This window comes from Mustelus asterias, chromosome 11 (genome assembly GCF_964213995.1).
Source record: "Mustelus asterias chromosome 11, sMusAst1.hap1.1, whole genome shotgun sequence".
Classification (NCBI taxonomy): Eukaryota; Metazoa; Chordata; class Chondrichthyes; order Carcharhiniformes; family Triakidae; genus Mustelus; species Mustelus asterias.
This window is the reverse complement of record NC_135811.1, coordinates 36,449,746-36,462,098: the sequence shown is the minus strand read 5'-3', so window position 1 is coordinate 36,462,098 and position 12,353 is coordinate 36,449,746. Positions and strand designations below refer to the sequence as shown.

General features: G+C 38.9%; 1 protein-coding gene across 6 annotated transcripts in view; it reads right to left on the bottom strand.

The window, feature by feature from the left end:
• Positions 1 to 1,466: 1,466 nt before the first annotated feature.
• ptprea (protein tyrosine phosphatase receptor type Ea) overlaps positions 1,467 to 12,353 on the bottom strand; it is a 221,154-nt gene continuing 210,267 nt past the window's right edge. For all 6 annotated transcript variants that reach the window (XM_078223445.1, XM_078223446.1, XM_078223447.1 and 3 more), the window contains one exon: positions 1,467 to 12,204. In XM_078223445.1, coding sequence (XP_078079571.1) covers positions 12,130 to 12,204 — 75 coding nt within the window. In that variant the 3' untranslated portion in view covers positions 1,467 to 12,129. The remainder of the gene's footprint in view (positions 12,205 to 12,353) is intronic.

Genomic DNA, 12,353 nt, shown 5'->3' with positions numbered 1-12,353 from the left:
TAACACTTTCCTGTCTTGATGGGAGGTCACCGAACTGAAAGTTCTGAATCTTAAACTCTCAAAAACTGATAGGTTCAGTCATGTCAGTGGATAAAATTCAAAAATCTATAACATGAATGGAGCACACTACTTCCAGATTTAACAGAGCATGATGGGAGAAATGGGGGATGGGAAGTGGTGACCAACCTGCTTGCAGGGAGCATGTTGATCATTTAAATGTTATAATGAGGCTGTGTGTCTTCATTCACTTTAACAGTCATTCTATTTTTAACCACTGACAGCATGGTTTCTTGAGCCTCACAGGACTCAGCAGCTTGAAGGGGATGAGTGCAACTGAATCCATGAGGTAAGTGCTTTTACAGCACATCTTGTGGGCCAGGAGGAGCAGGAATTCTTCCTCCGCATCCAACAGACTACCCAGTAAACACCACTGACCAGCTGCCCCCATCCCCACCACTATCAGATCTCATCCTGCTATCAGTATTCCCCAGATCACCAGGGAAGATCACACCCCCGAATGAATTTTCTCACTTCCCCAATACTCCTACCTACTCCTGTGGGTTTTGTTCCTGTGAAACTGGCTTACCCTCTTAAAGGCCTCCAGACAGTCAATCAATCCAGCCGCCTGCAAACAAATCCCACAGAAAATAGTTTAAAGGGGTCCTACACTAACATTGTGCAGGGCACTCGGGAAACACGTTTTTCTGGATTCTCCAAGCTCACAACTGCTTCCCCTCCGCCCAGAACTCACTTCCAGCATATAACCTCTGTTTCTTTACAGATGCTGTCTGACCCACTGACCTTTTTTCAGCATTTTCTGATTATATTTCAGATTTCCAGCATCAACAGTGCAGCCTTTATTACTTATGGGAGTGGTTAGCATTGCTGCCTCACAGCACCCGGGTCCTGAGTTCGATTCCCGGCTTGGGTCACTGTCTGTGCAAAGTCAGTACATTCGCCCTGTGTCTGCATGGGTTTCCTCCCACAGTCCGAAAGATGTGCTGGTCAGGTGCTAGATTCTCCCTCAGTGTACCCGAACAGGCACCAGAGTGTGGCGACTAGGGGAGCTTCACAGTAACTTCATTGCAGTGTTAATGTCAGCCTACTTGTGACACTAATAAATAAACAAACTATTTTATACTTAGTTTCATCACAACTCCATTTTATATGAGAGTGGGCAAAAGAATACACATTTTCATAATGGAGGACATTGATCTTCTTAGAATTTGAAAAAAGATTAATATTATGCTTTGTATTTTAATACAATCTTAACATTTACTGAGATGATTGTCTGACGATAGCATCATAGGGAGATAATACTCTGCCAAAGAATTGTACCAGGGAGTTTCATTGTTATGTTTAAATTCCCAAAGAAAATACTGACATCGTAGTTTTCAATGATGTTTGTGTCTATTTAAAAACAGACCAATATACTAAAACATAAACAGACGCACCACAGAGATAATTTACGATTCTCGTTTGCCATTTATTAATGGATTTGAACTGCAAAAATATCATTTAGCAAAGATGGATAAATAACATTAAGATGGCGGTAGACCACCATGAACAAAACATGAGCATGCGAGCTGGTAAAACGGCATAAATTTCAACTTAACGCAGATTTTTGCAATAGATTAATAATGGTCTTTTAATACATAATCATATATTTCAACAAAAAGAAACATTTAAAACAGCGTTCATATATCATTTTAGGGATGGCATAATCTTAGGGCAAATATATTGTGATTTGAAAAATTACAATTAATCTTCTTTCTTTGTTTGAATATATTTCTTATAATTGTGATGAAATATGAAACAACCATACCAAAGCCTTTTTTTTTACAAATAAGAATAGATTTCTGAGGACAAACAGCTAGAATAATACTATTTTATCAACATTTAAAATGATTATTGTTGCACCCCCCAAAAAATGCCATCCCATAACAATACTTCTTGTAAATTAAAGCTATAGGATCTGTTTTAATGTTGAAATTTCAGGCAAATTTCACACATTCAAAAGCAAAACAATGTTCTTTATATATTCGTTGTGTTTTTAAAGCACAATAGTCAGTAGATTAGTGCAATGGGAGAGGTCTCAGGGTCAAATAATTATATCACTTAAAACAGAAATACACAGAATCTCAGTTTTTATTCAAATAAAAGTTCAATAGTGACTTATAAAAGGCCAAATGAAAAGAATTCTGTAATTTAACCACCAGTGTTTTACCTTTTCTTTACATTTGGTTTAATCAGTCCAAGTGTTTATAAATATAATCTGATAATACATTACTATGGAAAGCCACAAACCTTTCATCGAATTGTGCCCGTTTTAGAATTTCAGAAGCAATGCAACAGAATATGGTGGATAATGCCGCAATGGACACTTTCACCTGCTACATAGTCACATTTGATAAAACAGTGCATTACTTGAGCTATTATGTATTATCCTTTAGTAAACCCCAATTCAAATTAATGGGCATGATTGCTCCACTGGAAACTTAATCTCAGTTCCCAGAGTAGACTTGCCTAAGATAAATGGCAACTCTCCTAGTGAGGACAGGTAACAGGCGATGCCTTACCCGCAGTTGCCACACAAAGAGCGCCAGAAAGCCAACAATATACTCCATTCCAAGGAAATACTCCAAAACTGGGCACCAGATTTACATTTCAATTTTGATGAACCTGACAATTGTTCCTGTTGCCCGAGACAAACCTTGAAGCTGGCTCAATAGTTTGAAATGCTTTGGAGGCCGAACCACAGAAGGAGGGATACAAGAGCTCCTGTAATTAATTATTTGCATCCAGAAAAATACTGCCTTTTTAAAAAAACTGCGCTTGCCCTTCTATAGCCATTTCCCACACCTATTTTGGCCGCAGTACAGGGGACGAATCATCTGAGAAGATTCATCATTTTTAAGAGGAGAAAAACATGAGTTTAAAAATAATTAGGGAAAATACAGTGCTTGATCAGGTAATAATTATGTAATTTTTTCCCCAATCTTCAAGTCCAAATTTTTCAGCTAGTCAATATGTAATAGTGTAGACAAACACTAGGAAAACATTCTGTACAGGTTTTCTGTGGCTATTGGAAGATGGCAACAGACAGGGCAGGAAGTCCTCCTATTTCCATAACTTGCTGACTTTCCTCCCTTACCTTTGGGCTGAAATGGGTAGCTTTGCAGGTTTGAATGAACCTGGATGTTGAATTGTGCTGAGTACGTCACTTTGATTCGCACATTACTGATTAAAACCCCACCTGCTGTTAATCCATGTTTATGTTAACAAACTTGTAAACATACTCACAACTTTTGCAGAGGGAATTATTAGAGTAAATACAGTGCTATCAGCATTGTGACTTAGGAATGTCACGAACTACAGTGGGCGTCACTGTAGATTCAGTTTACAATAGAAGTTGATGCAGAAATGGGGCTGATGAGGAGCTGCATCATTCAATAGCTTTAGTCACTCAGTAACTGATTTAGATGAAATGATCAGAAGTTTCTTCTCATCAGTATTTGGCCTTTTATAGGTACTGTATTATGCATCTTAATGTGAAAACAAAGAAACTTCATTTGTAAAGCATATGAAAAAATTGAAAAATACATTAGCACTTTATAAACACAATGAGCACAATAAAGCATTCCACATTAAATCTCTATTTGTTAAGATTATTGATTTAACTGTATACATCCTACATACAAATAATTAAATTGTATATTGCACAGGAAGATAAGCAGTTCACTGGGTGAGACTAACAGTAATAAATGGCAGTATACACATAATAGTGTGCTTTCAGATTTACAAGCTTGTTTGCCTGTAGCTTCTCTTAAAGGTTGGGTGTAAAAATACCCGCAATTTATTAAAAATATGGCAACACATTTACTTCTCATTGTTAATTAACACACATGCTGATTAATTCATGCTTTCTTCCCTAGGCAACTGTGGCACAGTGGAAGTAGATATTATAAAATGCACTAAGACATTCTCAGGCATGCCAAGTAAAAACAAAAGTTTAAGTATGTAACCTAGGCATTTCTTCAAGTGGCCAATTCAGTTGAAAAGGAAATACAAGGTGCAGGATTAGCTGTGTATGCATGATTTGATGTTTCATACTTGAAAACAGAACAGGGAACATTAAAGGGTTGCACATTTCCTGCCCATTGTAAGACTCAACTCACTATATAATGATCTGCAAGAGAAAGCCTGGTGCATACACTGAGGTATCTAACCCATATTAGTAACGAGAGAAAGAAAAATGTGTGTTTGGTTTTGGTTTGGTTTAAATATGAAATATTAATTCTCTCTATCCTCCTGAAAACATTTTAAAAAATAGATTGTTTTCAGCCATATTTGGCGATGTTGCTTTTCAATTTTCTCACTGTAGTGATCTAATAGGTCGAGTATTAAAGATGAGGGTTAGTGAAAATTAATTGTGTAGGCTTTTATGTATTTTCTAAAGTAGACTGTATCTCACGAGTACAAATTTACATCTTAAATTTAAGTATTGTAAAATTAGAGTGAAAGAAACCTAAATCTAAAGGTACAGTTGATAATGGATCTTCAGCATGATTTGAAAATTTTAAAGTTTATTTACTAGTGTCACAAGTAAGCTTACATTGACACTGCAATGAAGTTACTGTGAAAATCCCCTAGTTGCCACACTCTGATGCCTGTTCGGGTACACTGGGGGAAAATTTAGCATGGCTAATGCACCTAACCAGCACGTTTTTCGGACTGTGGGAGGAAACCAGAGGAAACCCACGCAGACACGGGGAGAATGTGAAGACTCCACACAGACAGTGATCCAAGCCGGGAATCGAACCCGGGTCCCTGGCGCAGTGAGGCAGCAGTGCTAATCACTGTACCACCATGACGCCTTACTCAAACCAATCTTGTGGCTGAATAAGATTTTCATCTGACTACATTGCTCATTCTGCCTCAATGGCCACAAATTCTGCTGGATCCTGGAATTACACCAGACTGCTCACTCCTTAGCGTGGGTTTCCTTTGGGTGTTCTGGTTTCCTTCCACAGTCCAGAGATGTGCAGGTTAGGTTGATTGGCCATGCTGAATTGCCTGTTGGTGTAGGTTAGGGGGTTTAGTAGGATAATTACATGGGGTTACGGGGATACGGCCTGGGTGGGATGCTTTAGCGGATAGTCAGTCCAGATTGGCCAAATGGCCTCCTTCTGCACTGAAGGGATTCTATAAAATTCTACAAGACATTTTTCTCTCATCCCTGGATACTGTCTACAGCAGGTGTTAAATACTTTATACCTGTAAATGGCAGGACTAATTCTTTCGCCAATGAAACTTTCGCAATGAGCGGGGTGGGAAGATTGAGCTGGCCAGGACAGGAATTTTCAATGGCTGCTGCAGCTGAAGCAGCTTGTGATTGATCCCCCGCCCATTCTCCTCCCACATGCACTCCACAACTTCCTCAATCCCGAGCATTTATGTGAGGGCTTGTTGTAACTTGAAGCAGCAGGTGAGCTGCCTGTGGAGGCCGGACAGGCTCCAGTGAGTTCAGCACGTTATTCAAATGAGGCCCAATTGTGGGTTGGCCATGGGCTTCCTGGTTTGGGCACGTACTGCAGTGCCTCCTTTGTATTGCTCCCTGCCTGGCTAAAACTGGATGCTGAAAAGTTTGCAGCCTGGATTCCAGAAATGGAAAGAATTTCAACTCCCCGCTACCCCTTCCCCCATGAACTAACATCCTTCATCTTCATAGAAACCCTACAGTGCAGAAAGAGGCTATTTGGCCCATCGAGCCTGCACCGACAACAATCCTATCCCCATAACCCCATGTATTTACCCTGCTAATGCCCCTGACGCTAAGGGGCAATTTCTTTAGCATGGGGGGCCAATCAACCTATCCCACGCATCTTTGGAGTGTGGGAGGAAACCCACACAGATAGGGGTAGAACGTGCAAACTCCACACAGTGACCCGAGGCTGGAATTGAACTCGGGTCCCTGGCGCTGTGAGCCAGCAGCACTAACCACTGTGCCACCCTTGATGATCGAGAAAGGAAGCAAGGGTTCAGCCTCACATCATCCTAATATGATCAGTAAGCAATGAGTCATGATTGTAAGAATTACATTTTGATTACTGACTTGGTGAGTTATTTATTTTGGACAAAGGGGAAGAAAAAAAAATATAGAAAGGAAAATGGGCAGTGAGGGGAAGAGGTCAGCAGTAAAAGAACAAAGTTCCAAATAAAATTAAAGCAATCACCAACGAAAGCAAATCAACAGCACTGAAACACTATCACCACCAAATCTAGATACAACTGGAATTTTCAAGCTAGTTTAATGAAAAGTACATTTCTTTCGAATGCTTAATAATGATATTCAGTCATTTCTGCAGCTCCAAAGTTTATATAGGGCGACATCTGCAGATGATAGTGTGACCAGATGTTTTTTGAAGAATTTCACTTATTTTTTGAATAGACCCAAGAATTGGATGGTCCTGGTATTCTCAAATGCAAGATGAACTGAACACTATGTTGTCTCCTAAAATATGCCCAGCAAAGTTATCAGCTGCTTTTCAATTTGCCCCCAAAAAACCTGAAAATTGCATTTTAATAATAGATTTACATTTAGACATTAAAATAGATACTTTTAATATCTGCAAACCAATTTAAAAATCAAGGATATTGAAAAATTTGTTTAATTTTAATTCAACTTCAGTAATTTAAATGTAATCTACTGAGACACCAAAATATAGATTGTAGAAACTACTTTTTCCATTAATTCCTGTGGACTATTGGGAAATGCGATGGCTAGATTTGTAATAGATTCCAAGTGCAAACAACCTGAAACTTGGACTGGTGTTAAATGCCACGCAGAGGTTTTATGTTAGAAACTTAAGTTGGAGAATCATAATCATAGTCAAGCAGCACAAATTAAGGTTGGTCATGCTTATTCAACCTTCTAGACGGTTTCAAATCAATGCAGTGCAAGTAAATGTAGTGAATGTCGCTCATCTAGATTTTCAAAAATTCTTTGATAAGGTTACACAAAATGGACTTATGACAAAGATAATGGCTCTTGGAATTAGGAGGAATGTGACCAAGGTAATGATGGTTGGTGAGCAGGAAACAAAGATTAAAAGTTTTTTAAAAAGCTTTGCCAAATTGAAAAAAAAATCACTGAGTGGTGCTCTAGGGGGCTCTATAATGGAGCCTTTTCAATACATGTAAATATTATGGGCAACCATTCAAGAAGCAATATTAAAATCTGTACAGAACACTAAATAATGTACAGCAAATTGTAACATGGATTGTTAAGATCACTGGAGGACACATGTTAGCCCAATGGGCAGATAGGTGGCAGATGGAGTTCAATGTAGAAATGAACTCAGAATATAAAGAGAAAACACACCTTGATTGGTATCATTTTAAATGAAACATGGAAGCAGAAACACAGGTTATTAATGCTATCAATGCTACAAGTAAGGCTGTAAGAAAAGACAAATGTGATCCTTGGTTTTGCATCCACAGGCACAGAATAGAGAAGCAAAGAGGTCATGTTTAACATTATTTCAGGAGTGCAGTTTAGTCTAAGGTGGGTTTGGGTGGGTGAAGGGTATTTGAATTCCCAGGTCTTACCTACATATGACCATACGGATTAGAAGCAGGAGTTGGCCACTTGGCTCCTCGAGCCTGCACCGCCATTCAATAAGATCATGGCTGATCTGATTGTAACTTCGTCCCCACATTACTGCCTGCCTCCGATAACCTTTCACCGACCGTTCCCCCCCCCCCCACCCCCTCCGTTAATCAAAGATTATCTAGCTCTGCCTTAAAAACATTCAAAGACTTTGCTTCCACTGTCTTATGAAGATGAGAGTTGCAGAGACTCACAATCCTCTGAGAGAAGTGTCTCCTCATCTCTGTCTTAAATGAGTGACCCCTAATTCTAGATTCTCCGACAAGTGGAAACATCCTCTCCACATCAATACCCTTCAGATCTTAAAGGTTTTGATCCGGTTGCCCCTTACTTTTCTGAACTCTAGTGGATACAAACCTAACTCTCCAACCTTTCCTCACAAGACAACCCTCTCATTCCTGATATTAGTCTAGTAAGCCTTCTCTGAACAGCTTCTGAAGCATTTACGTCTTTCCTTAAATAAGGAGACCAATGCTGTACATAATACTCCAGATGTGGTCTCACCAATGCCCTGTACAACTTGAGCATAACCTCCCTACTCTTGTAACCAATTTCCCTAACAATAAACGATTACATTCTATTAGTTTTTCTAATTACTTGCTGTACCTGAATACCAGCCATAGCTCAGCAGCCCGCCCAAGAAGTGTGGGAGGGGGCAGCTAGCTGGTACAGGGGAAAGGGAATTCTCTTGGCCTAGAGGCCATTGATGGCACTACAGCAAGTTTCACCAGTGCATATATAAATGAGTAAGTTATGAGGGAGGCGGTTGTTTGGCAAGGTCCCACACTCTGGCGGGCAGGGGAGGGTGATTGTATTGTTCTGGGTAAAGCAGAGACTGAGAATTTCATTGTGGGCCAGTGTGGAATACTCCTCTAATTGATTTCAGACCAGGTCAGTGTGCAATTAAAATGCTCCTGATATTATAGGTCTCCCAACTTGGAATAACGCGTGGACTTCCCACTCATACCTGACAGGCACCTCATTTACCAATGATGTTAAAATCAAAAAGAAGCAATTGTGAAGAGGGAACTGGAGACTCTATATTTTCACAGCTGCCCCTTACTTCCCTGCTAAACAGGGAAATGTAAATTGCCCCCTTTAACTACACTGCTGTTGGAGTATTGTGCTGAGCTTTGGAAAGCCCACTGCAGATTGAAAGAGAAGCAATGAAAGGTGTTCATTCACTAGGGCTGTTTAGTATTGAGTAACAGACTGGACATCGTTTGCTAACACTGAACCGGTTAAATAAAAACTAGATCGATATTTTCAGCAGCATGAATATATTATAATGATTTACTGCAGTTAATAAAAAAATTAAGATAGCCATAAAGATTCTTTTTAAAGTCGATCGACTTAGGAAAATTAAAAGGGCATTGAAAAAACCTGTTACTTAAAACATAAGAGATAGGAACAGGAGTAGACCAGATGGCCCCTTGAACCTGCTCCAGCATTCAATAAGGCTTGATACTTAACTGTTTGTCACCTTGTGCATTCTCTATGGCAACACCTCTATTAATCAAAATCCACTTGCCAACCAAGTTATGGCTGAACTTCAGCATCAACTCCACTTTCTCACCTGATACCCAAATCACTCGATTTTCTGAGTGACAAAAATCTGAGTCTCTCAGCCTTAAATATATTCAACAATGGAGCATTCAACAACCCTCTGGACCACAGAATTAAAAAAATTCACAACCCTTTGTTTGAAGAAACTTTTCCTCATCTCAGTCCTAAATGATTGGCCCGTTATCTTGAGACTGTGCCCCTGTGTTCTAGATTCACTTGCCAGGAAAACAGCCTCTTAATGTAACTTGTAAAGCCTCTTCAGAATCTTTCAAAGATTAGCTCTAATTCTTCTGAGCCCCACAGATTATAAACTCATTTTATTCATGGACAACCCTTTCATTCTAGGAACCAATCTCATGAACCTATGCTGTACCACTCTAATGCAAGCATATCTTTCCCTAAATATGATTAATAGTCGTTTGGTAGTGCAGAACTTGAGTGTTGCTGAAAAAGAGAGATATGTTGAATCTTTTTATCTAGCACTCATCAGGACACTTCACAAGAATACCAATATGAGGGGAAAACAACAGTTTATACTGTATGAGAAGAGTGTACAGATTGGTTGGCAAGTGGACTTTGATTAATAAAGGCATTGCCATAGAGAATGCACCAGGTGACAAACAGTTAACTATCAAGCCTTGTTTAAATTTTAAACCAGACTGTTTGACCCTGATTGGTCAAGACATTGGCCTGAGCGATGAGTCAGCGAATGGCCGCCACTTAGCTGAAACAGGTACAATGTGTGTACATTCTCTTTTGGCCGGCAAAAAAAAACCAGGGCCCTGTGTTAATATATATAGCTTCCAGTACACACAAATGTCGCACTGCTTCACCATGTCTCTTTATTCAGCAATACCCAAATATAATTATAAAGATGGTGCAGAATTTCCTACAAACTGTTGCGAAAGGGAGTTCTTTAAGCAGGGAATTAGAAAGTTGCTTTTAAAAGAGGAACATTAAAGGGTACGGAGAGGGACCATGAGGAATTAGGCTTGGTTCCTGTGAAGAGCCAATAGCAGAGGCCAAATGGCCTGTTTCTATATTGTAACATTCTATGATGGCAACAAGACATTCAGTTGCATTCTGAATAATCTCACCAGTGAAAAACAACTTCATTTTCTTCCTTTCAATTTTCTTAAGTGTTTGTTTCTGTACTTCCTCATTTTCCCCACATTTCTGGCAGTCTAACACAAAGCAGAACATCTAATTTATTTCTAGAGTTATCTTCATTTCATTTCTATTTTATCTTCATTTGCCTTCCTGAGTGTATTTACACGTGGCCTAAAAGGGAATCATGTCAGTTATCATTTGGTTTGATACTACATAATTGGCAACTGCACTTCCATGCTTTAAATTGGCATCTCTCATTGACTGTAAATATACCAAATTATTATTTTACTCCTGGGACTGTTCAGTAAAACCCCATTTCAATACCAAAACCGCTCAGAGATAAGTTTATTTACTAGGCTAACAAACTTCTGAAATAATGTCGCATCAGTGTTTCTTTCTCTTTCAGATGATCATCAACCTGATGGATTTTTACCTTTTTCTACTTAGAAGAATGATCACTCTGTAGGTGAAAATATGGAACTATGGATAAAATGGGCACTTTTTTTCAGCAAAACAAATGTTACAGCAATATCATTTTAATGAACATACAAAGTTTATGGATGTAGAAAGAGTTTCATATTTATTTAAAACATGACCTAAGTTCTGCGGGGTAGAAATTTGATTGTGTGGCATGCTGTATAGAACTATGTCGATTGTCCATTGACAGGAGGCATTGCGGTCTGCTACCCACGTGCTCCAAGCAGCTTTCTTCATTGATATCATTGAGGAACACCACATGGGCTACGCAGGTAGCAGCCTGCAGCAATGTCTGTCTCCTGGGAATCAACATAGCCTGTGCTGTACTGTTAGAAGTGGCGCTATGCGAATGAATTTCACCCGCCGTGTGTAGCAGTGGTGTGACAATGATCAATATGACTGAAGGATGAGTTTTGAATGTTGAGCCATTGATTGGTGATCTGCTGATCAGATAAATATTCTGAGGTGCAGAAACAGCCATGATTACCCCAGCCTCATTTACAATGGATCAACGTGCCCTGATGAATCTCACCAGATGTAGACTGGTTAATGTTGGGCTAACCTGACCAACAGCAAGGGGATGAAAGGCAGGGAGGAGGGGGTGCGGTCCTGATGCAACACTGGCCAAGCTAGTTTATAAAATAAATAGATAAAAGGAGTAACTTCTGGACAACAATGTATTGTCATGAAACATGTTTAAGAACAAACATTTTAGGTTAGCAAACACAATGTCGAAACGCATGATATGCAACTAACATTATAACACTGTAAACTTTTCATATAAAAATATATCTATTATATATGCATTACACCCAACCTTCTGAAAATAATGCAAACTCCAATGCGCAGTATAAATTCATATTTTGTAACTCTTTGAGGCGGTCACACATTGTTGATATTTTCACAAATTAATTTTTTTCAGTAGATCTGATTCAATCTTCTGTACATTCAAGGTTCAAAATACAATGTAACTGATAATGATGTATAAAAGATTTATTTTTAAATAAAGATCTTTTAGGAGTGTGACGGACGATAAATGTGCTCCATTTACCTCATTCAGTTAAAAATATTGAATGACTCCTGACAGATGCATGACTCCTCAATTACTGTAACCTGGACACTCAAAAGCACAGTCACAAGACAATAAGGGAAAGACCTTCAACGTATTAGTAATATTCTTCTAGACAACAAGTGCATAGCAAAATACAAAATAAATTCTCGATAATTTAATGTACAAAAGATGCTTTACTGGCCCGTCAGCTAACAATTGAAAAGGTAGAAAAAAAAATCCGTAAGGCAAACACTTATTTGAAGTTGGCATAATCGGAGTGTATATCTAGAAAATCTTGTACCACCTTGTAACAGAAATCGTACTGCTCCTGCAAAGATAAAGGAAAACACTTTCTCAAAGAAATGAAATTATACTTGATGTGTGACAGTATATATTTTTCAAAGGATCAGCATTGCTTCAAATTCTTTTAAAAGTAAAGTGCAAGTTTTAAAGTTTATTTATTAGTCACAAGTAGGC